Genomic DNA, 26,251 nt, shown 5'->3' with positions numbered 1-26,251 from the left:
ATTATCCACATTTAACACCTTTTCAGTTGATGGCTGATTATCTGATTTTGCAAATGGTGCCTCACTGTGGGAATCCCCTCCTCTATTCTCAGATGTGGAGATGGTCCCCCTAGAAAGGAATCAAAATTGCGTGTTTAAAAGAGAGCAAGAAATATGAAACCTAAACAAGCATGACTAACGCTTAATGTCATCTAATTGTGCAAAAGGCTTCGTTTTATCCTGAAGGGTAGCTATTCTTATGAAGTACTAACTCGTTTTTCGACGTGCCCCCCACTGTGGGCTGCAGTGTCATATGAATCTCGGAAGCACATTTCAGAAGTCTTTCTATCTTTTGTTCATAATCTTTGAGTAGTCTCTTCACTTCTTGTTGACTCTTCTGTGAAGGCAGCTCTTCACACAGCTCCCTCAGGACTTCCATGTGGTGATTAAGCTGGTACAGGCAGCCTTCCTCAGAAAAGCAGGCCTAATTGAAGAAATAAAGCAGGAAATGTGCTTCAGATGAGTTTACATGATTATTCCATAAGGACTAGAAACTAACAGATGTGTGTGGTTTTAACAATGCGTTCTTGTATAGGCCATCTACGTGCTATAACAATAGGCGCTGGAGAAAAAAAGATGAGGGAGTCAGCCCTAAAGGGGTTTTCAGTTCAGTAACCTAGACACACAAAGAACCAGCATAGAGTGTGCTAAGTGTTATGATAGAGCCTATGTGCCTGAAGGAGTCAGAGAAAGCCTGCCTCACAAGAGCGAAGCCTCTGAACTATATGTGGAAGAAAGGACAAATTCTCCAAGTAAAAGGGGAGAGAGGCTATTGCTAGCAGAAGGACCACCAAGAGGACGAAAACCACGAAGATAATGAAAAGCATTAGATGTCTCAAAGGACCAGTACTCCCGTAGGGCTGGACTGCACAGCACAGGAGGGATGCTAAAGGGGTTTCCTGGGCCAGGCTATGAAGGAACTAAGTGGCCTTCTAAAATGTCTGGAATTGTCCTGGGGGTATGGCGAACTGGCGACGTAAGATTTGTGGCTCAAAAGGACAACTCTGCTGCTGGTATGGAAGATGAGATGAAGCAACCATCATCATTCTGAGAAAAGAACCCTGGCTTAGATAAGTGGCAACACTACTGGAAAGGAAGAAGCTGTTCTGAAGAATACCAGATGGGGCTTGGCAACAGATTTAATTAAGCCTGAGTGGAAAGGAAGGGAGGAAGGAGAGGAAGGGCGTCATGAGACAGCAATGCCATTCATTACCAGGAGGCAGAATACAAAATGAACCTTTGAGAGGAGATATTATTGGTTCAGTTTTGAGCTCGCTGAATTTGAGTTCTCCGAAAAACACTGGTGATATCTACTAGTCAGTGAGAAATAGAACATAGAATTCAGGTGAAACGACTCAGGTGGAGAGAAAAATTGATGCACTATCATTGCAGAGAAGGCAGGTCAAACCCCAGAGTGCATAAAATCGCCTAAGGGAAGCATGAAATTAGCCAAAAGTGGAGGTGGAGACCCCCTTCTTCAAAAGCAAAACACTAAGATAATAGAATAAAAAGGAATATTTGTGAAGACACTAAAAAGAACTCACTGCAAATTATATATTGCTATGTATTTACATATCTACATCTATATTTATATATATCTACATAGATAGACAGATGATAGATAGATAGATAGATAGATAGATAGATAGATAGATAGATAGATAGATAGATAGATATAGAATTATATAAAGCAAGAGAGACTGACAGTGGGAGAGCCATAGCAGTAGAAACTTAAAAAGAAACAAAAAAAAGGGTCAGAAATGTCACATACATAAAAGCAATCAAATAGGATGGAGACCAAAAAAAGATCATGAGATTTGCCCTAGCTGCTTTATACCCTGATTTGCTCGTTTTCTCAAAAGCTGTGCTTCTGAGGACACTGTATACTGACAAAAGCCAACTATGGGTACTTTAGTAACAGTTGACACATTTGTGACCAGAGTCTGAGGACAGGGGCCATTGAGACACATCAAGGGAAATCATAAAATATTAACTCAGTGCCGAATTTTCTCACTTTTAAAAAGTAAGAAGCACAGGCTCTGTGAAGCACAGAAGTGATCATCCCCAGGGGAGAGGAGGGCTGGGTAATTTTCAAGTTTCATCCTAGACTAAAGATACACACAACCATTTAAGATAAACCCCAAAATGATGACGAAATTTAAGTGGAAACACGTTATTGTACCTCATGTTCTTTGATGAGACCCTTGGTCCTTCCTCTACGGATAAGTTTCTTTTCTTTATTTATTTGCTTTTCAAGTTTTAAAATATTGTCACTAAGCTTCCCTTTTTCAATATCTATTTTCAGTTGTTGAACATATAAAGACAGTTCATGATGAAGAGACTGCAAAAAAAAAAAAAAAAAGGGGGGGGGATATATTAACCACGGGAACAAAATATACAAAAAAGTATTTATAGTAACAATAAATACATGTGTAGTGACAAAAGGACAGAAACAAAGCTTAAGTGCCATTCTGATTCATCCATATATTTTGGGGGGAGATGTTTTAAAACATCCCAGGCCCATAAACATGGGGTTTTTTTTCTAACTAGAAATGTATTTTAGCTGTGAAAGGCACTGTTAAGAAAATGAAAAGACAAGCTACAGACTGAGGGAAACTGTATGCGAACAGATAACTGAGCCCATGGAGACATAAGTAAATGTAATGTGTATCCTGGATGAGATTCTAGAACAGACAGAAAGAACATCTGGGGAAAACTGTGAAAAGGTCAATAAAGTGCAAACTTTAGGTAATAATAATGTATCAACCTGTCAGAGTAAACTGCTAGAAAAAACAATGTATTAACATTGACCCAGTAATTGTATCAACGATACTATACTAATGTAAGATGCTGATAACAGAGGAATCTGGGCATGGGGTACACTGGAACTCTCTGCACCATCTTTACAGTAATTCTGTAAATCTAAAACTATTTTAAAGTAAAAAAAAGTTTATTTTAAAACGAGTTTTAAGAGGATCCTTAACAGTACATATTCAATCCTCTTACACACAGAGATATAGACACATACATTTTAATTATCATATTAATTACACATTTCAATATTATCATTTAATATTAATTGCCATTAATTATCAGAGCACAATCTCAGTGGTAGATGCTTTCTACAAATCATTGCATCAAGTCCGCCCAGTAGGTGGTGTTATCTCATTTTTATCAGGGAGGCTCCTAAAAGTTAACTACCTTGCTCAGCGTCATAGCTGCTGAATCCAGGTTTGTCTGCCACCAAAGCCTAGACCTATTCTGCTATGAAACTCTGTATGAACCCTGGGACTGCAGCCTGCAGGGACCAGCCCACCGGTGATACAGCGTAGGCAGGAAAACCCCAGGAATGGCTCTGACAACCGACAGCCCAGGACCAGACATATAAAAACGTAAGTGCAGTGACATATGCATGTTCTTACCTCCCACTTGGCACACACATCTCTATTCTTTTCTTCTAAAGACATCTTTATGTCCTCAGTTACATTATTTTTCAGTTCTTCAACAGCTTTCAAATACTTGGCCAGACTCTTTGTATTATAAATTATTAGTGCTTCCTAAAGAAAAAAAAATGCAAACGAGATCATAGAAACCTCATTCTAATTCTACTGCCAAATCTTCAAAGCTAATTTTGGTATGTCTTTAACTGGTAAAGTAGGAAGGGGCTCTCTGAAGAACATCTGAAGATTTATAGGAGACTTCTCTTTGTAAACTGAGGTTGCTAGCCCTTTGGCATCTCTTGAATTCTTTTCAAAAGAGTGCCAAAATATTTATTATTCAAATGTAGTTACACATGAGGCCCAGATTAAGATACCCCCATGATATTCAAAATGATTTTTGTTACCCCATTGATAAGTAATTATAAAGTTCACTGTACAGGTTTAATAAGCCACTGGTTAAGTTTCCTCTGAAGTTCTTAAGTATTGAGCAGACAACCATACTTCAGAAGCAATATAACATGAAGTCTACCAGTTTTGTTTTGTTTTTTGTTTTGAGATAAGTTCTCGATCTGTCACCTAGGCTGAAGTGCAGTGGCACAATCACAGCTCACTGAAACCTCAAACTCCTGGGCTCAAGCAAGCCTCCCACCTCAGCCTCCCAGAATGCTGGGATCACAGGTGTGAGCCACCGTACCCGGCCAAGACAAAATTTATAGAAAGGTTAACTATCGTGCATGAGCAGTTAGCTGAAAGGAGGCCAATTTGTTTCACCATCAACTTCAAAGTTTTGCCCAGGGCCACTCATGTTGGCAGTCTCTCCCCAGCAGTACACAAGGATGGGAACAGCCCTGACAGGCATTTGTCTGCTCCTAACCTGACATACTCTACAGGAGCAGAAACATGGCCTAGGTAACTAGTGAATGACAGAACAAAAAAACAGGTCAGGGCCTGTGTGTGAAAAAGGCCCCTACAGGAGAGAGAAGATGAAAGTCATTCTCAGGGAGAAGCCAAGCAGGGTGGGAATTTGCTCATTCACTCATTATACATGTTTATGGACTGGCTGCAGGTAAGGCACAATGTTGAGCTCCAGGGCCCTCCTCCGAGGCGTCCTGGAGGACTGCTAGATTTATGACCTGGGGAGACACCTTTACCCTGTATGCTAGTCATAGCTGGGAGCTCCCACTGCCCGTGTGTGCATGCCTACCAGGACAGGGATCTTGCTTCTGCTGTGAAAGTGTACCCACTTGACTAAATGCCATTGGCAAAATGGGGGAAAACCAAAAGGAAGATGCTCAGGGAGAGGAAAATGGTGTGAGAACTGACACCTCCAGCCCTTCTCTGGTAAATGCTGAGTATGAATGAACAAAAGAGCTGGTATTACTCCACCTCTCCCATTTGCTCCAAGGTAGAGGCATTTAGCTTTGCTTCTAATTCCCCCAGCACCTCCCACCATGTCAATTAATAGTGAGTCTCTGGTTTGGTGACATCTTAAGCTGCAACCTCAGCCTATCAAACCATAAAAATTAACCTGAAACTGTCTCTATAAAAAACACTATTAGGTCTTTAACTACAGATAAGCATGTTTCAAAGTTTTTTAATAATAATGGTATTTTTTTACATTCAGAGAATGTATGCAAAGTAATTTCATATGCCTTATTTTCACTTAAAGTCTCACAACAAATCTGACAGGTGGATAGGGCTGGAATTATTACACCAATTTTACAAATTAAAAAGCCAGAGAAATTAAATTCTTGTTCAATGTCATAGAGTCAGCTGCACTCTTTACACCATATCACTGAGTACATTCAGCAGATCCACAATAAAATTTGAATTAAAAAATTCTATACTTCAATACTTACATTTAGTAACCTCAGGGGAACGATACATAATACTGGGAAATTCTTTTTAAGTTATAGTAACTCAGTATATAATTACAGTGAAGGAAACATCTTGATTTCAAACAAGATAGGCAGTTAACAATAAATGTCTTACATTTGATGGTTGAAAAGATTCCCACCTTGTATTTTGAAATGAGTTGACCGGGGCTCTCTCTTTGCCCCAGTAACTGCTGAGCCCTCGTCATATATGATTCAAGTTCCTTCTGGGATTCTTCCATCTTCAGCCTGATGTCCAATTCTGGTGAAACGTCGGTTGAGTTCTTCAATGCTGCAACAAGTTTTACCACATTGATCTTGAAGAAAAAAAAATTCTCAAATTAACACAGGGACCAATTCTTAATAAATTCTTAAGTTAACAAATACTTTGACTACTTGTTATTTTCCCACTAGACAAAGAGATTTAGATATCTATCTAAATCATGATAAATCTATCTAAATTATGATAAATCTATCTAAACGTAGATATCTATCTAAATTATGATACTTATATACTATGATACTTATATTTTCCGACATGCTCTAAATTATAAAGAAATAAAACACAAAGCAAAAGTAATATTTTATGAAACGTTTCCAAGCTACAGGGCTATCACCCCCCTTCACTGCCCACCCAGTGACCCCTCAGTTTTAGAGAAGAGAATTACTAAATAGCGAATATTAAAGAGAGACCTGGACTTTCTCTTTAGCTTCTTGAATCTTTGCCTGAAGTCCAGTTGTGAGAACATGTTGAAAGGACTCCTGGCTTGAAATATTTTGTATATCCATTTGTAACGTATCTTCAGTTCTTGCCATAAGCTCATCATACATAGAGCCTCTGGCAATAAGATGCTATTAAAACAAATTGAAGTGAGATTACAATAAACATTCTTCTTATATGTTAAACATTAATCAAAACAATCTCAGGAAACCAAAAAAGTTCATTATTAATCCAAAATCCGGCAAATTTGCATTCTGAAAAATGATATTTTAAGGAGTCATTTTGAAAGTTCATATTGATACAATCAGATTCTGAACGTGTTTTATAGATTATAAAGTAAGCACTTCAATAAAATAAAGAATAAAAGTAATACAATGACAATAGAAAGAAAGTTGAGACAATGGTAATAAATTTTAAAATGAACTTGTTCCATGTCAAAGTAGTGAAGAGGAGAATTCAATAAATGTTACTGGAGAAAATAGCCATCAGAAAATAACCTTTATATATCATAACAGAAATAAATTCCAAATGGGTCAGAAATATGAAATCACAAAAAGAAGACATTATCCATAAAAACCAATCTGCAGCCAGGTGCAGTGACTCACGCCTGTAATCCTAGCACTTTGGGAAGCTGAAGCGGGCTGATCACCTGAGGTCAGGAGTTCGAGACCGCCCTGGCCAACATGGTGAAACCCCATCTCTACTAAAAATACAAAATTAGCTGGTCATGGTGGCAGGCGCCTGTAATCCCAGTTACTCGGGAGACTGAGGCAGGAGAACTGCTTGAACCCAGGAGGCAGAGGTTGCAGTGAGCCAAGACTGTGCTCCTGAACTCCAGCCTGGGTGATAAGAGCAAAACTCCATCTCAAAAAATACAATAAAATAAATGAAATAAAATAAAACTGGCGGTGGCTCGTGCCTGTAATCCAAGCACTTTGGGAGGCCGAGGTGGGTGGATCATTTGAGGTCAGGAGTTTGAGATCAGCCTGGCCAACATGGGGAAACCCGACCTCTACTAAAAATACAAAAATTAGCCAGGTGTGGTGGCGGGTGCCTATAGTCCCAGCTACTTGAGAGGCCGAGGTAGAAGAATCTCTTGAACCTGGGAGGTAGAGATTGCAGTGAGCCAAGATTGCACCACTGCACTCCAGCCAGGGCAACAGAGCGAGACTCCGTCTCAAAAAAATAATAAAATGAAATAAAATCTGATCTGCTATCTCACTGCAGAGGGTCTTTCCAGGCCTAAGAGTAGGGACAGACATGACTGCATAAATATAAAAACCCTGCAGTGCAAAATAAAATAAACAAAGTCAACAACTCAGCAAAAATATTTGACACAGAAATGAAAATGGATCACAATTCAAAGAGCTTGTATAATTCAATTTAAAAAATGCCAGGATCCCAAAGAAAATTTTGAAAATATAAGAACAGATAATTCACAGAAACAGATGTCTAATAAATATATGATCGTTCAGTATTACATGTAGTCAAATAACTACGCATTAAAACAGTAAGGAGATACCACTTTTCAGTTCTCAAGTTAGCAAAAAATAATTTTTTAATTACAACTCACAGTGGCATGGAGATACGGTTTGGCTGTGTCCCCACCCAAATCTCATCTTGAATTCCTACTAGTTGTGGGAGAGACCCGGTGAGAGGTAATTGAATCATGAGGGCAGATCTTTCCTGTGCTGTTCTCATATAGGGAGTTGCCCTGCACAAACCCTCTTCTCTTGTCTGCCACCACATAGACATGCCTTTCACTCTCCGCCATGATTGTGAGGCCTTCCCAGCCACGTGGAACTATAAGTCCATTAAACCTCTTTCTTTTGTCAGTTGCCCAGTCTCAGGTATGTCTTTAATAGCAGGGTGAAAACAAACTAATATACATGGGTATGATCAAATAGAAGTTATAGTGTGTGATATCAACTATGTAAATGTTGATCTTATTTGTCTTGGGGCACTGGAATTAACAGTGATTTCAATTTTTTGAAATTAGCACGTTCATTTATAATTTCAATTGTTCCCTCTTTTAAATTATAAAACCAACAAAAAAGCTCATGTAATTAAAAAAACTGAAAAACAATAGAAAGGTACAGCATGTAAAGAAAATATTCATAGCCAGGCGTGGTGGCTCACGCCTACAGCACTTTGAGGGACGGAGGCGGACAAATCACTTTAGCCCAGGAGTTCAAGGCCAGCCTGGGCAATACAGCAAAACCCTATCTCTACTAAAAATAAAAGAATTAGCTGGGCGTGATGGTGCATGCCTGTAATCCCAGCTACTTGGGAGGCTGAAGTGGAAGGATCACTTGAACCTGAGGAGGCTGAGTGAGCCATGACTGTGCCACTGTACTCCAGCCTGGGTGACAGAGCAGAACCCTGTCTCAAAAAAAAGGAAAGAAAATATTTATTTTATGTCTACCATGTATTAAGAGCTGGGAATAACACAGGATTAAGATAGACTCAGTTACTGGTATAGCTTTACAGATATTTTTCTATGAATATAAATGCATTATATATAAAAATACAACTCTGTTTAAAAACCACAAATGAGATTACATTATCTCATTATCCATACAGTTTAGGAACTTGTATTTCTTACTTTAGAATATATCTTGATCCAATATTTTGATCCAATGAGTATCTACTTAATTCTTTCTTAATAGAAATATATTTCAGTGTGCTTGTATGTTCACAATAATTTTTAAATTATTTAAAAAATTTTTAAATTTTAATTTCTACCTCATTTTTTTCATGAAAATAAATTCCAGATACAGTAGATAAATAAATACTAAAAATCAGAAAAGCACTGGCAGATGAGATGGCATGATAAATTTATATAATATTTTCAAAGTAATAAAAACTATCACACAATGAAAACACAAAATGCTGAAATACACACTTTTCAGAAATGTAGGCTTAGAAAAATTATGTAAATGTTCCTTTTTATTCTAGGAACTTCCCATCTTGTTGTAATTTATGCTCTGTAGGTTTTATAGCTGAGCTGGAACTCAGTAAAAACCTCAATGACAACTCCTTTCCCAGGAGAACTAAGTGATATTAAAACACACTCTTGCCTCATTGCCTTTCAATGAGTTGACTGCCTGAGAATAAAGACAGAATGGAGATCTAACAACATGAGTCACTCTGCCTGCACTGAGTAAGGAAAGGAGAGTGGCTTCATCAGTGGGTGAACTTTCAAAGCACAGATTGTGTGATTTTTTTTTTTTTTTTTTTCTAGAAGGAGTTTCACTCCGTCGCCAGGCTGGAGTGCGGTGGTGCGATCTTGGCTCACTGCAACCTCCGCCTCCTGGGTTCAAGCAATTTTCCTGCCTCAGCCTCCCGAGTAGCTGGGACTACAGGTGCATGTGCCACCATGTCCAGCTAATTTTTTGTATTTTCAGTAGAGACGGGGTTTCACCATATTGGCCAGGATGGTCTCAATCTCTTGACCTTGTGATCCACCCGCTTCAACCGCCCAAAGTGCTGGAATTGCAGGCGTGAGCCACCGTGCCCAGCCTGATTGTATAATCTCTTATGTGTACTCTGTACTGAGCTCTATGAGACTGAACTCACTCATCTCTTCATTGTCCTCTGGTGCAAGAGAATATTTTAACCCACAGGTTATGGCTAAGAAAATAAGTCCAAGAGCTTAACATTCGTAGGTATTATCAGTGGTCTCCTAATCTAACCTCTGCTTTCAAGCAAAATAACAACAAATGATCCAGTGATAAAATCCATTCATTTTTAAAACACCCAACAAAGAAAATTAAAACTGTAGGTTTATTACTACTTACTTTAAAACTTTCTATTTATCTTAAAACATAAATGCACAACCATGAAAGTACCCTCTTAATACTTTTACACTCATACCTTCAAAGATTCTTCCATTGAGGTGTCCACATTATCTTGATCCAAAACAGATTTGGCTTCTGCCTCCCAGATTTCCACTTGTCCAATGAGTTTTTCAACATCTTTAGCCACTTTTAGTTGCCCTGTGAATTCTTCATCTTCTTTTTCATGTTCCTCTCCAGCCTACAACATTCAAAATTACCACTGAAAATGTCAGCATGTACATAACAAAATAATTTTCCTTTTCAAAAAGTTACACCTGTAATCCCAACTCTTCAGGAGGCCAGGGCAGGAGGATCGCTTTAGGCTAGGAGTTTGTGACCAGCCTGGGCAACAAAGCGAGACCTCATCTCTCCAAAAAATTTTAAAGTTAGCTGGACATAATGGTGCGTGCCTGTAGTTCTAGCTACTCAGGAGGCTGAGGCAAGCGAATTGCCTAAACCCAGGAGTTTGGAGCTATGATCATGCCACTGCATTCCAGCCTGGGCAACAAAGCAAGATCCTGTGTTCAAAAATAAAAGATAAAAATGTTACACCACTTTCTTTCCTGAAGAGTGCTAATTAAACATATTTTAACGATGTAAGATGTCATTCTTTGACAACAATAACTTTTTTTGTTTATATGAGGTCTCGCTTTATTGCCCAGGCTGGAGTACAGTGGCACAATCACAGCTCATTGCAGCCACAACCGCCCAGGCTCAAGTGATCCTCCCACCTCGGCTTCCCGAGTAGCTGGGATTACAGGCGTATGCCACTATGTCTAGCTAATTTTTTATATTTTGTAGAGATGGGGGTCTCACTATGTTGCCCAGGCTGATCTCAAACTCCTGGGCTTAAGCCCCATCTCAGCCTCCCAGAGAGCTGGGATTACAAGTATGAGCCACCATGCCTGGCCAATGATAACACTTCAAAATAGTATATATCACTTTGCAAATTAAAAAGTTTGTTCAGGGTTTCTTACTTAATTATAATATCATTCCTATCAGATAATACTTTCTCCATTTTACATGTAAGAAGATTAAAGTTTAGTAAATTATGGTAAGTGACGGTAAACACATTGCTAAAACTCATACACGATTTAAATAAATTCAGCTATTAGTAATGGTAGTTGTAAAATATCAAGAAGAAACTCGGAATCAAATTTCAACAAAACTAAATCTTTTCCCCATTAATAATCTATAGGTTGACATACTATAGCTTTACATGATAGATACATTATTTCTTAAACTATATGTTGACAAATTATAATGGCTTATATTTATGGAGTACACAGACACTTTTTTTTGTTTGTTTTTTTTGCGACGGAGTCTCAGTCTGTCACCCAGGCTGGAGTGCAGTGGTGCAATCTTGGCTCACGGCAATCTCCACCTCCTGGGTTCAAGCAATTCTCCTGCCTCAGCCTCCCACGTAGCTGGGATTACAGGCACCCGCCACCACTCCTGGCTAATTTTTGTATTTTTAGTAGAGATGGGGTGTCACCATGTTGGCCAGGCTGGTCTCAAACTCCTGACCTCAAGTGATCCGCCTGCCTCAGCCTTCCAAAGTGCTGGGATGACAGGCGTGAGCCACCGCTCCCAGCCCAAAGATACATTCTTAAAGTTGTTTTAAATCAGATCACTATTTTATTTATTTTATTTTAAATAGAGATAGGGTTTCACTATGTTGCCCAGGTTGGTCTCGAACTTTTGAGCTCAAGCAGTCCTCTCACCTCAGCTTCCCAAAGTGCTAGAATTGAAGTCATAAGCCACCTTGCCTGGTCAAATCACATTTTAAATGTATCAGAAGACTCTAGTATTTTAAAGCACACTGCAAAAATTCAGATCTTTCAAGATTTTCTAAGTAGGCATTCTTTACGCTGGCACTCCATCATGCCAGTAGGTCCCAGACAGTTTAAAAGTAGTTTAAGTAAAGCTGTGTAAGTTATCACGAAGGTGGAGCATGTCCCAAGCCATAGGTATTATATCTTACAAGTATATGATTTTTAATTTATTTTTTGTTCTTTTCCCATACTTTTTCCTATAAAGTCATCCTCCAAATCACACAACAAAACAAGGAAGAAATAGAATATTTTCCCCCATTTTACAGAAAGGAAGCAAGACACATGGAGGCCAGGGGTTAGCTTAAAGGTAGCCAATTTCTGTGCACTAGTCAGAAGTAATCTCGAGAAAATAACAACTCAATTTACACTGCTCAGAGTCAGGACTGCTCTGTGAGTCTGTGAGAGCACAGTAAGTGGAGTAAGTAAGACTTTCATGCTAAAGACTTCATGAGGGAAAACATTTAAGCATTTTCCTAGGAAATGACCATACTTTAAATGTTATCTAACAATTCACACATTTGCCACCATCTCAACAGTATCTTTTCTTTCTTTTTTTGAGGCGGGAGTCTTACTCTGTCACCCAGGCTGGCGTGCAGTGGCTCGATCTCGCCTCACTGTCAACTTCCACCTCCCAGGCGCAAGTAATCCTCCCACCTCAGCCTCCCGAGTAGCTAGAACCACAGGTGCGCAAACACATGCCCAGCTAATCTTTTGTATTTTTGGTATAGACAGAGTTTTGCCATGTTACCCAGGAAGATCTTGAACTCCTGAGCTCAAGCGATCTACCTGCTTTGTCCTCCCAAAGTGCTGGGATTACAGGCATGAGCCACCATGCCTGGCAGTATCTTTTTTATTAATAGCAAACTTAAATTATTTCTATATGCAAGTGAAATATACAAAGTACGATTATTTTACCTTTATATGTTGATTAGAATATTCAGGAAGTTCTATTGACGTATCTGTTGAAAACTCAACAGTTGCTTTTTCTTCTTTAGATACAATATTTCCAGAACTGTCAAAAGTGGGCTGATCCTGTTTTTTTATCATCAGTGGCAGGTTCATTTCCTATACAAAATTAATTTCATGAAATTTAATACTCATATTTTATTTTATGCTAATATACATTACAAACAGGAAGTGGACGTAATATATTCAACTATACATTTAGGATTAAACTACAACTGTGCTATAAAATGTGAGCTTTTCACATAAAACACCTATGTCTCAAATTGTTAAGAATCAGTTGAAAAAATATTTTTAAAAAGTCTGCTTTTATGAGGCACTATGCTACATATAAAGATAAATAAGGCTCGGTGTATGTTCTCAATGAGCTGAAAATCTAGTAGGCAAAACAATACTTGTTTTTCCTTCATGACAGCTCTGTAGTAAAAAGGGTTCAAGAATTAAAAGCTTTCTCAGGCATATACTCAAGAAAGGTTTAAGAATTGAAAGCTCTCATGGGCATACACTCAAAGAAAACATGTGTCCACATGAATGTCCATAGCTACATTGTTCATAAAAACCCAAAAAGTGAAAAGAATCCAAATGTGCATCAACTAGAGAATGGATAAACAAAATGTGGTATATCCATACAATGATTTATTATTTGCCAATAAAAAGGAATGAAGTACGATTACATTCTATAATAGGGATGAACCTTAAAAATATTATGCCAAGTAACATAAGCCAGTCACAAGAGATCACATATTATATGATTCTATTATGTGAAATGTCCAGAATAGGCTAATCTATAGAAAGACAGTGGATTCGTGGTTGCATAGGGCTGGGGCGGGGGGCATTGGAAGAAAATAGGGAGTGACTGCTAGGGTTTCCTTATGAAGTAATAAAAATGTTCTAAATTTTTTATGGTAATGGCTACATAACTCTGTGCATATACCAGAAATCAATCAGTTATGACCTTACAATGAGTAAATTGTATGGTACACAAATCATATCTAAATAAAGCTGCAACCAATCAAAAGAACTTACAAGTTGAGTTTTTGAAACCAACTTTCTCCATCTTTTATTCAGCCTTCTCAGCTCTTTAGAAATAGACGATCCAACCACATCATTGCTGACTTTGACTAAGAAATTTCCTGCTTCATTTAAAGTAGCATGTTCTAGATTCCACTGGGCTAGTGTCTCAAAGGGTACCTACACAACACACAAGCAACATACTATCTTAATGACATAATACTCTCTTTCTATTATGTATAATAAATGTTCACCAAGGCTTTTTTTTTTTTTTTTTGAGATGGAGTCTTGCTCTGTTGCCCAGGCTGGAGTGCAGTAGCGCAATCGAGGTCATGGCAACCTCCGTACCAAGACTAATCCTAAGCAACATTCTTTGCAGAGACTTTGACTTTCCCCTTAGAGGAGTCTCCCAACCCTGTTGGTCTAGCTCTTCACTCCTAAGTGCTAACTGGCGAGTGCCAGCTGTCTGTCATCACTCCTGGTCCTGGACTTTTAAGATGCATCTGATCTCTCTTTCCACGTGGCTGATGAACTTACAGCAGAGGTTTCCAAACTTGTTTAGTGCATGGAGCCTTAATTGTCTCATTAATTTTTTCAGAGAGTCCCTAGGCCAGAAATATTATCTAACAGTTCCCATTTTCAGTAGTTAGGTTCAACAACTTAGTAGCAGCATGGTATCCAACAGATGGATGTTGTTGTGTCTCCTTCAAATTTTAGAGTGTTCTGTAAGTTCTCTTAGTTCTCTCTGTTAGCTCAGGGTTTCTTAGCAGTTTGGGTATTACAACCTTAGAGTGTTATTTTTCTCTGAGTTATGTACATTTTTATAGACAATCTTTAAAGACAGAAGGACTGTTGGAAGACAAAGATTTGAAATTCTAGTACTAATACAGGTGACAGAAGTGATGACTCAATCCCTAAAACGCTCTTCTTTGCACTCTTACAGTTATCACAAATTTTACTTTAACACAAATAATCTATTTTCTATTAATTTTAGTTTCTATTTTGGAAATGTTTAATCTGAAAGGCTATCTATAGCCATCTGCAACAGAAAAAAACAAATGAAAGAAAGAAAAGCCACTTCAAATAATCATAGAACAGATTATTACATGAATAACACATGAAAACAATAATGAATTACATTGACAGTTCTTCCACACCCCTACACATAAGTTAAGGTATCTTGATTTTCCTCCTCTAGAAACTCAGGAAGATTTTAGAGCTGAAAGGTTTCAACCAAATGGAAAAATAAAATTTTCTGAACAGTAGTTTATTTTAACTGTGACTATAAGCTACCCAGTATATTAAGTCTTATTTCCTCTCCAAAGAGCTTAGCAAAACATATCCCAAAAGCTATTACTCCATATGCAAGTTATACCTTAAGAAAGCTCTGTGTGTGGGAAGGGGGGGTGTGTATGTGTGTGCGTGACCATGTATAAAACCTATAAACCAGTGGAGAAAACTGCCTCTTGGCAATTATATTGGGAAGAAACTAAATTTTTTCCAAGACCTTGAAGAATTTTCCAAAACACTGGTGTACTCTTCTTTGTTTTCTCATCTTTGAATTGAAAATGAGGGTCACAAAACAAAACAATTAAAAAATAAAATTGAGCAGATGCTATTAGACTGCAAATACCTCTTTAATTTCTTCCTTCTTTGTCTCCTCAAAGCAAGCCCTTAGTAAGCGAAGGTTTTCCACATAAGTAGCCCAACATGCCAGCACTTTTTGTAGAGTGGACTTCACATTACATATTTTTTTTCTATACATACAAACATCAGATTTCACCATCATATACTGTTTACTAATATTCTGACATTCTCCAGCTACAATATCAACAAAACAAAAAAGCAATCTTAGAAAACAATTTTTTATTAATACTATTTTAAAATATTTGCATACTAATTGACAGTGGCAAAATAATATGTACTCTGACAATATTAAAAGTGAAAGCAAGAATTTTCCCAGGAAAACATGCACATAAAACTAATTTCTAAAACATTATATAGAAAGTACAACAGATAAAACATCATTGTTAAGTGACAGTCATTCCTCAAAAAGTAACTGAACTACTTTACCCAAATTCTTATAAATTTCTCCACATTTTTGAAAAGAAGTATCAAGTCGAGCTAGCAATTCTTCTTCTTCAACAAATTTCTGGGAAGAAAACAAAAAGACAGTTTTTACTTTTAAAATCGTGCCAAGAAATCCAGATAGAGAGATACAGCCATTCAATGAAGGACATAGTTACCAAAATTTCTTTAGGGCTTTAATACTACATATTTGGTAGGAAAAGACGAAGAAGGATGGTGAAAATCTAGGAGACATAAGCTGGGTGTGAACATTAAATAGGTCTGACATCTGATAAAATTGATCTTAATGTGGTGACATGGTGTTACAATGGTATTCCTCTTGTGGAAAAAGGCAAGTTAAGTATTTATAGTAATTTCAGGATCTCCTACTTTGCACATTTTATTAATATTACATAATTGTGTCATTTGCTCTTATTTCACATGCTTTATTAATATTGAGTACTTTTTTTAGATATATTAGAGGATGTTACAAAAAGATATCCATCACACAGAAACATTTCAGAAACTACCATTAACCAAATTCTGTTACAGAAAAATACTAAGCTAATTCAAAATTCATATTTACTTTATACTTATGTGTGCCAATAGTATGAATATTTAAATAGAAAAACGAAAATTCAACCAAGGAAAAAGAAATAGAAATACTCAAAATCTAGCCTAGTTTAGAATGATGCTTTCTGTTTGGAAACTTAGAGTGTTTAAGTCATAAATTGGAAGTAAATTTCTCTATCATTTTTTAAATTTTTACAACAAAATTTACAATCGTGGATTTTCCTTTCCCCTCTTTTTTTTTTTTTTTTTTTCTTTTTGAGACAAAGTCTCGCTCTGTCGCCCAGGCTGGAGGGCAGTGCAGTGGAACAATCTCAGCTCACTGCAACCTCTACCTCCCAGGGTTCAAGTGATTCTCCTGCCTCAGCCTCCCAAGCAGCTGGTATTACAGGTGCCTACAACCACACCTGGCTAATTTTTGTATTTTTAGTAGAGGGAGGTTTCGCCATATTGGCCAGGCTGGTCTCGAACTCCTGACCTCAGGTGATCCGCCTGCCTTGGCCTCTCAATGTGTTGGGATTACAGGTGTGCGCTACCGCGCCCAGCCCCACCTCATCTCTAAAAGGAGGGAAACAAAAAGAAGGACAAGGCCTAAATGTAGAATTGACATTTCTTTGATGCTGTAGTTTTAACTTAGATGTGAACACACTTATATTTAAGTCACTTCAAACATTTTTCCTATAAATTAGAAGAGCTAAAGACAAAAAGAAAGCCTCAAGACAAAAGAAAAAATGTACTGTTTATCCTAGCTAGTAAAATTTAGTAAGTTAAGATCAAAATGTTATAAGAAAAATGTAATTACTGCATGAAACTATGAATCTGAAAAGGAACCCAAAATTAACATTTCAAGTAAGTGAAAGAAGGAATTTTTAATGAAAAAAAAGCATGGAAACCTTTCATATTATGTTAATAGACCTGGTTAACTCTTAATCTCCCCTTGGGTAGTAAGTAGTGATATTTTCTATTTTTTTACTCTTTCCTATGCTGCTGTTTGACTCCCTGTAATTCTCCTCTCCAGGCAATATTTAAGCTAATGAAATCTACCAAGAAAACCCATCTCAAAACCCAAAGAGTTAATGGGAAATCGTGCCAAGGAAAAATGCAAACACAGCACCCAGAGACGGAGAAGAGTTGCCTAAGACACAAAATTTAAAAGCTTACATGCCAGTCTTCCAGCAATAATTCCACAGATTCTCTGCTCCCATATTTAATGTTCCAAATATCCAATTTTGATTTCACTTCATCTACCAAACCAAGAACTAAGCACGTGTAGTAATGAAATTCTAGAAGTAGAATAAATTTTTTCTCCAAAATGTTGTTGATTCTGGAAAACAGTGCAGGTTTTGGAATTTAACTTAATATTATTGACCAAATGTGAGAAATCTGTTCAGCATTTTTAAAAATACTGAGGCTTTAACTCTTTCTTTTTTTTTTTTTTTTTGGGACGGAGTCTCGCTCTGTTGCCCAGGCTGGAGTGCAGTGGCCGGATCTCAGCTCACTGCAAGCTCCGCCTCCCGGGTTTACGCCATTCTCCTGCCTCAGCCTCCCGAGTAGCTGGGACTACAGGCGCCCGCCACCTCGCCCGGCTAAGTTTTTTTTTGTATTTTTTAGTAGAGACGGGGTTTCACCGTGTCAGCCAGGATGGTCTCGATCTCCTGACCTCGTGATCCGCCCGTCTCGGCCTCCCGAACTCAGATGTATCATTGTCTTTTTCTTTTTTAAACATTGTAAAACAAATACTGTGACTAGATATAAAACAACTATTTCTAAGGTAAAAACATCAAACACAACATTTTCTGAATAAACTATTCCCCGACTGACAAATCCTATAATAAAATGTTGATCTATGAAATATTTTACTAAATCTGAAAACTTTCATATAACTTAATGAAACTATAATCTAAGTTTATACATTAAAAGTTTTCATTATAAAGGCTAATACCCTCTCACTATTCTAATAAGTTGCTTTTGAGTAATGAGAAAAGATAATCAATTAAATAATCTCAGTATTTATAGTATTTTACAATTTATAAAGTGCTTTCATATCCCTCCTCCCATTTGATCCAGTTTCCCGGTGAGACCTGAACAGGGCAATTATCATTAATCTAAATTTATGAAGGTGGAAACATGCTCACAAAGAGAGTGACTTATCCAAAACCAAGATACAGAGCTCAGTTTCTGAATGTTTTCCATCACCATATTCTAACATTCAATAAAAAAGTAGGTATGTTGCCATAATATCTGTAACGTTACCACTATATAAAATGTGAAGATACTGTTATCAAGATTTAAAGGAGAATACTTGGTAAAAATTATCTAAAAATCTGTATTCTGTGGTCTCTGTAGTACCAGTTGTTATTCAAACGTGAATAGTACTAGCAGTTGTGAAATGGTAGTGTTACACACCGTCTTTTCATTTCCTCCAATTTCTTAGGTGGTACCAATGGCAAATGATTTTCATCTCTATTTTCAAAGGTAAGGAGAATGTTCGAATGATGCGCAAATCTATCCATCAGGCTCTGAAAAGAAATTCAGCATGACATAAACCATATTTATTGTCAAACACTGTATAATTAAGGGTTTGTCAATCTCACTTGCATTACATCTTTTTTCAAAAAAAAATTCATAAAGCCCTCCCCACAACCCACTTTTTTTTATTGTTTTAAGACACAGGGTCTTGCTCTGTCACCCAGGCTGGAGTGCAGTGGCGTGATCATAGCTCACCGCAGCCTGGAATTCCTGGATTCAAGGGATCCTCTCACCTCAGCTTCTCAAGTAGCTGGGTCTACAGGCACACAGTACAATACCCAGCTAGTTTCGTTTTTTAAAAAATTTTCTATAGAGGTGGGGTCTTGCTATATTGCCTACGCTGAAACTACCCCCTTTAACTAAGATTTTGTGAACAAACATTTTCATCATAAATGTTTTAACTCTGAACATTTTACAGACAGGCAGACCATAGTTTCTTTAGTAAAACCATTATTACAATCTTTTATTTATTGGTGTATATTCCATTCCTTTGTAGGCTCAAATACCATAAATCTCACATAACTTTTTTCATGCCATTTTAGTAAGAACCCAAGTCTCTCAAATTTTAAATCAGGCTCCCCCTTCTTCACCCTCCCACCCCTTGACCTTTTTTTTGGTCAGACTTTATTTAGAGTTGCTTTAGAACTCTATCCTTATTTAGATTCTATCCTTATTGTTTCAACCTTAAACTAGTACAATGGTCATGAATGTAAAGTTATGTTCTAGGTCCCAAAAATCCCCAGAGGGATAATTGTAAACCATCCTCAAATAACCACTACTCTCCTTCTCTTCTTTTTAGGACAAAGTCTTACTCAAGAACAATCCCTAACAAAATATATATTTTTCTACATCTCTTTTTTTTCTTTTCCAACCTTGAATAAAGTCATTTTCTCTTGTATCAGAGTCACGGCTTGAGAGTGATCCTGGGAGGCTGACAAATCTTCATCCATAAGCTCTTCTACCTCCTGGAGCCAAGCTTCAGTTTGATGGAGGGGTGGGGGCAAGGCATAATTCAGCTTTATTTTCCATGCATTAATCTGAAAAAAAAAAAAAAAAAGAAGAAGAAGAAGATATTCTTCAGTAGAACTTTTCTAGTTTATTTCTTCACATACAGTATGTTTGACTCTTTGAAGTTTCTCTGGAAGCCAAGACTGATAAATGAGATCCATTATCATGGAAATCTTCATCAATGGGTAAATTTCTTAGTTTTAAATATCACTTAGCTATTTGCTGACCAGGAATATAATTTGTTCAAAAGTTGTAGGAAAAGAAGGCATAAGAAAAAACAAACGTTTTGATAAATCCACAATAAGATATGCGGGAAATTCAAAAGATTAAAAGCACACCTCTAAGCAAGGGTAGACTATCCTACTGAATGACCATCATTTGAAATGCTGTGTGTCCTTGTGTGCTCTGACACTACAACTACACCTTTGATACAGATTTATAACTTCTCCCCAATCTAGCCATAACTGTATATCCACGTGACATATCTCTACCATATCTCCCGAATATCTGTCCTTCACGAAAAGCACCACCCATCCCCAAATCCAGGTACATCTCCTCCTTCCTCAGCCTCCCACCACTCCCTGCATGCACAAGCAGGTGAGAAACACACACTCTGACTGCTTGCTTCTCCAAATACTTGCTGTGTCTTCGCTCTCGCTGCCCCTGCTACCGGGATGTCCCCTCGGCAAGCACTGTCAAAACTCACTCGCACAGTCGTTCATTCACTCACTGGCCAAACATTTATGAACAAGCTATTGTGCTAAGAGCTGGAGATAAAGATACAGAAAGCTTCTGGCGTGGACAAAGGACCATGTGATGGTTACCCATCATTTAATGCTATGCAGCAGTTAGGAGAAAATTAGATGCACAAATGCCAACATGGAAGCACCTTAAAATACACTATGTTCAAAAATAAAAAGAAACAACATATAACGTCAAGGGTGCACAACTTAAAAATACATGTACAGGTCGGGTGCAGTAGCTCACACCGATAAACCCAGCACTTCAAGAGGCCAAGGCAGGAGGATCGGTTGAGCACAGGAGTTCAAGACCAGCTTGGGCAACATGGTAAAAACCCCATCTCTACTAAAAATACAAAAATTAGCCAGGAGTGGTGGTGCACACCTGTAGTGTGACCTATAGTCTCAGCTACTCAAGAGATTGAGGTGGGAGGATCACTGGAGCCGAGGATGTCAAGGCTACAGTGAGCCATGATCATGCCACTGCACTCCAGCCTGGATGACAGAGTAAGACCCTGTCTCAAAAACAAAACAAAACAAAAATATACATAAATTCAATCTATATTATGCAAAAACATAAAACACATTAAAGATATCAAAATTGTGGCTCAAGGAGAAAGGAGAATGGAAAGAAGGTATGAGTATAAAAGGAAATCAACACACAATTAAGCAAATGAACAAAAACAAGAGTAGGGCCCTGCCTAGCTCCATGTGTCATGTATGAATGGAAGAGCAATTTAATACAACCCCCTATGTCAGAGTGTAAACCAGATAAATGAAAGCCACAGCTCTTGCCTGAACTACCTATCCAAAGAAGCAGCCAAGAACATGGTTACAGGAAAGTGTGATAAGTGATGTCACAGAGCCAGGCAGGCGAAGGTTGCAGTGAGCCAAGATAGCACCACTGCACTCCAGCCTAGGCGACAGAGTGAGACTCTGTCTCAAGAGACAAATAAATATATATATATATATATATATATAGACATGGTGGATCATGTCTGTAGTCCTAGCCACCTGGGAGGCTGAAGTAGGAGAATCGCTTGAACCCAGGAGGTAGAGGCTGCAGTGAGCCGAGATCACACCAGTGCACTCAAGCCTGGGCAACAGAGCGAGACTCCATCTCAAAAAAAAGAATGTTGACTTTTTACACAAACTTACTGCTATACAGTTTGAATGTTTATCTCCTCTGAATCTCATGTTTAAGTTTGATACCCAATATTGGGGCTGGGCCTAACAGGAGCTGAGTTCCCACGAGTGCTGGTTGTTGAAAAGAGTCTGGCACCTCCTCTCTCTCTCTGCCTCTCTCGCTCTCGCTTCATCTCTTGCCATGTGATTTCTATACACAAGCTCCCCTTTGCCTTCCACTATGAATGGAAGTAGCCTGAGGCCCTCACCAGAAGCAGATGCTGGTGCCACGCTTCTTGTACAGAAGCAGAAACGTGAGCCAAATAAGCCTCTTTTAATTTATTTGATACTCCTACGAAGATCAATCACAAATTAAAATTTGTTTCACTCAGCTTTCTCTAATAAAAAGTACTGGTCTTAAGTCTGTATTTTATCTTTCTGTTACCCAGTCTAATTCTACTAAATGCACTGTTTTTATTCTTTTAGGGTTTTTATTATTATTATTTTATTGTAGAGACAAGGTCTCACTATGTTCCCCAGGCTGGTCTTGAACTCCTGGCCTCAAACAATCCTCCTGCCTTGGCCTCCCAAACTGCTGGGATTGCAGGCATGACCCACCAAGCCTAGTTGAGTTATACTGTTTTTTAAACAGGCAAAAATTTGTATATCAGATAGATCACTTCAACATTAATTCATTCAAAAACATTTATGGGGTACCCATCACATGCAAAAGCAAACATCTAAAAGATATTTAACCAAGTACCCAGGTATACAAAATGAGGAAAAAGCTAGGTTCCTTTAAGGCAGTCAAATGAAACTGTTCATAAAATGAAAGCATTAGATATTACAGCTTTTCCATTTTGTTTTGCTTTTTTTTTTGTCTTGCAAGTTTAATTTTCTCAAAAGATATACGGCAAAGATAATTCTATAACTTTTTTTTTTTTTGAGATGGAGTCTCAGTCTGTTACCCAGACTGGAGTGCAGTGGTGCAATCTTGGCTCACTGCAACCTCCACCTCCCAGGTTCAAGCAATTCTCCTGCCTCAGTCTCTCAAGTAGCTAGGATTACAGGCACACACCACCACACCTGGCTAATTTTTGTGTTTTTAGTAGAGACGAGGTTTCACCACGTTGACCAGCCTGGTCTCAAACTCCTGACCTCAGGTGATCTGCCCACCTCGGCCTTCCAAAGTGCTGGGATTATAGGCGTAAGCCACTGCACTTGGCCAATTCTACAATCTTAAATCATTAACTCTTTGCCATTATGTCTCTAGATGAAAGAAAAATGAAAAAAAGTTATTTCATTATTGTAATTTTTTTTTCTTTTTGTTTTGAGACGGAGTCTCACTCTGTCTCCCAGGCTGGATATACATCTCGGCTCACTGAAACCTCTGCCTCCCAGGTTCAAGCAATTCTCCTGCCTCAGCCTCCTGAGTAGCTGGGATTACAGATATGTGCCACCATGCCTGGCTAATTTTTGTATTTTTAGTAGAGACAGGGTTTTGCCATGTTGGCCAGGGCTGGTCCTGAACTTCTGACATCAAGTGATCTGCCCGCCTCAGCCTCCCAAAGTGCTGGGATTACAGGTGTGAGCCACCGCGCCCAGTCATTTCAAATAAACAAGTTAGCATATACTTTTAGTGTGTCTAACTACTTGTACATCTGCCAAAAAAACCCAGAAATTTGAAATATAATTGAGTTAAAGAGAAGCTAAGAGCAATACCTCTAGTTCAACTATTATTCTTTGCAACCAAAAGACAGCTGCATATATTTTGAATTAAACCAAACCTGTTTTTTTCGACTCAGGGCTACACTCAATATTTATACAGCAGGCAGAAGAGGAAGAACAGAAGGCAATGTTTACCTTTCGTTCCTCTCCTTTCTCACTTAACACTTCCTTTCTGCAGTAATTACTTTTCAATTTGGCTGAAAATTTACATAAGATCTTAACAGGTCAAAATAACATAATGTTGCTATTTTCTACAGTAGGCTCAATATGAAACCATTTACTATGATGCTCTGAGAAATCTGTTCTGAAACTATTGAACCAGAAACTGCATACATGGTTTCAACTTTTATGTCCTCAATGGCTTTAATTTTAGCAATGTCTCATTTTGCCACACCAACAAACTGAGCTGCAGTTTACCTGACTGAGGAATGGATTTTCAAGCTATTACCAATTTACAGCACTTAATCCTGCAAAATAGTTCTTTTTATGTTTTTTCTCATTATTTGGGCAATGTTTCCATATTTAACAAAATCAGGCCAGGTGTCTGTAGCCTGGAACAGCCTGAACTGTACAGACAGTATCTTCTTCATTGCCTTCCACTTTGTTGAGGACTTGTCACGGACAGGTCTTATCCTTCACAAAAGTCCATTTCAAAGCAGTGATGAGAATAGAAACTGACAATGCAATAAGCACCACCACTGATGAGAAGATTGTAGGAGCTGCAAGTTCTTCAAAATTAGGTTGTCTAAAAGAGTGGCTCTTTTAAGCCACTAGACTGCTATTTAATACTTAGTAAACGGTGTGGAAAATGTATTCTGAAAACAGGCTGCCACTCCTGACAGCCAAGCAAAGGGTCAGCAAACTTTCCCTGTGAAGAGCCAGAGTATCTTTGACTTTGTGGACCACACAGTTCCTGTCATAACTCTGTAAATGTATTAAAAATCATTTCGTTATCCATTTATAAATGAGATGTTACATAAATTATACCTCAATAAAGTTATTTTTTTAATGAAGGCAAAACAAAGACATATTTAGAGATCAAAGAAAACTAGGTGAATTTGTCACTCACAGCCCTGTATTGTAAAATATGTGAAAGGAAGTTTTCAGGCTGAAGGGAACTGAGCTCAATGGAAACTCAAATCTCTAGAAAGAAATTAAGAACATGGGAAATACCTAGATAAACATAAAAGATTAATTTTTTCATTTAATTTCCTTAAAATATATGGTTGTTTAGAGGAAAAAAAAATTATAACATGGCCCTGGGGATTTTAAGACATATGTTATATGTGTCACGTATATTTATATATAAAACAACTATAGCATAAATAATGGGAGATGAATCAATTTGACTGCAGGATTTCTACATGTTACAAAAAGTTGTAAAATAACCTAGATATTGTACAACTCTAAGGCTGGGTGTGGTGGTTCACACCTATAATCCCAGCACTTTGGTAGGCCAAGGTAAGTGGATCCCTTGAGCCCAGGAGTTCAAGACCAGTCTGGGCAACATAGTGAAACTCCTTCTCTGCAGAAAAATACAAAAGAAATTAAGCATGCATGGTGATGCATGCCTGTAGTCCTAGCTACTCAGAAAGCTGAGGTGGGAGGATTGACTGAGCCTGGGAAGCAGAGGTTGCAGTTACCTGTGATCAAGCCACTGCACTCCAGCCTGGGCAACAAAGCAAGACTCTGTCTCAAAACAACAACAACAACAACAAAAAATTGCAAAACTCTAAGTAGACTGTAAAAATTTTGTAATGCATATTATAATCCCTAGAGCAACCACTAAAAACATGATAGGAAGAAGCAGAGTCAAGTCAACAGACAAATTAAAATGGAATTCTTAAAAAACGCATGATCCAAAACCAGGCAACAAAGGAAGAAACGGAGGCCGGGCACAGTGGCTCACATCTGTAATCCCAGCACTTTGGGAGGTCAAGGCAGGCAGATCACTTGAGGTCAGGAGTTCGAGACCAGACTGGCCAACATGGTGAAACCCCATCTCTACTAAAAACACAAAAACTAGCCAGTCATGGTGGTGGGCATCTATAATCCCAGCTACTCAGGAGGCCGAGGCAGGAGAATCGCTTGAACCCAGAGGCAGAGGTTAGTGAGCCACGATCATGCTCACTAACCTCTCCCACACTCCAGCCCGGGAGACACGGAGAGACTCTGTCTCAAAAAAAAAAAAAAAAAAACAAAAAAAAGAAAGGAAGAAACAGAGATAGAAAAAACAGAGAGAATAAACAAAACAAAGAGTTAAATGATATACCTAAACTGAACTATATCAACAATTATATTAAGTGGACTAAGCACTACAATTAAAAGAGAAGGGATAGGCTAGGCACGGTGGTTCATGCCTGTAATCCCAACACTTTGGGAGGCCAAAAGTTCTAATTCAGGAGCATTGCTTGAGGTCAGGAGTTCATGACCAGTATGGGCAACATGGCAAAACTCCATCTCTACAAAAAATTTAAAATTTTGCCAGGCATGATGGCACACACCAGTAGTCCCAGCTACTTGTGAGACTGAGGCAGGCAGATGGCTTGAGCGTTGGAGGCTGAGGCTGCAGTAAGCCATGATTGTGCTGGTGCATTCTAGCCTGGACAACAGAGTGAGACTCGATCTCAAAAAAAAAGACAGGGACTAGCACAGTAGGTAAGAAAGCAAGATACAACTGTGTGTCATTTATAAGAGATACACTTTGAATATAAAGACTCCAAATAGATGAAAAGTAAATGAAGGAAAAAGATGTACTATAC

General features: G+C 38.2%; 1 protein-coding gene across 1 annotated transcript in view; it reads right to left on the bottom strand.

Annotated features, from left to right (window-relative positions):
- The window catches only part of SYNE2 (spectrin repeat containing, nuclear envelope 2), a 405,169-nt gene that overhangs the window by 228,731 nt on the left and 150,187 nt on the right, over positions 1 to 26,251 (bottom strand). Inside the window, exons 12-25 of the mRNA XM_011978327.1 lie at positions 19,761 to 19,925; positions 18,766 to 18,878; positions 17,521 to 17,683; positions 15,796 to 15,874; positions 15,356 to 15,543; positions 13,738 to 13,902; positions 12,664 to 12,813; positions 9,951 to 10,112; positions 6,047 to 6,205; positions 5,497 to 5,670; positions 3,462 to 3,596; positions 2,222 to 2,380; positions 252 to 463; positions 19 to 109 (exon numbers count right to left, since the gene is read on the bottom strand). Coding sequence (XP_011833717.1) covers positions 19 to 109; positions 252 to 463; positions 2,222 to 2,380; positions 3,462 to 3,596; positions 5,497 to 5,670; positions 6,047 to 6,205; positions 9,951 to 10,112; positions 12,664 to 12,813; positions 13,738 to 13,902; positions 15,356 to 15,543; positions 15,796 to 15,874; positions 17,521 to 17,683; positions 18,766 to 18,878; positions 19,761 to 19,925 — 2,115 coding nt within the window. The remainder of the gene's footprint in view (positions 1 to 18; positions 110 to 251; positions 464 to 2,221; positions 2,381 to 3,461; positions 3,597 to 5,496; positions 5,671 to 6,046; positions 6,206 to 9,950; positions 10,113 to 12,663; positions 12,814 to 13,737; positions 13,903 to 15,355; positions 15,544 to 15,795; positions 15,875 to 17,520; positions 17,684 to 18,765; positions 18,879 to 19,760; positions 19,926 to 26,251) is intronic.

The sequence above is a fragment of the Mandrillus leucophaeus genome, unplaced genomic scaffold (assembly GCF_000951045.1).
Source record: "Mandrillus leucophaeus isolate KB7577 unplaced genomic scaffold, Mleu.le_1.0 Scaffold192, whole genome shotgun sequence".
Lineage (NCBI taxonomy): Eukaryota > Metazoa > Chordata > Mammalia > Primates > Cercopithecidae > Mandrillus > Mandrillus leucophaeus.
This window is presented reverse-complemented; position numbering and strand designations above follow the sequence as displayed.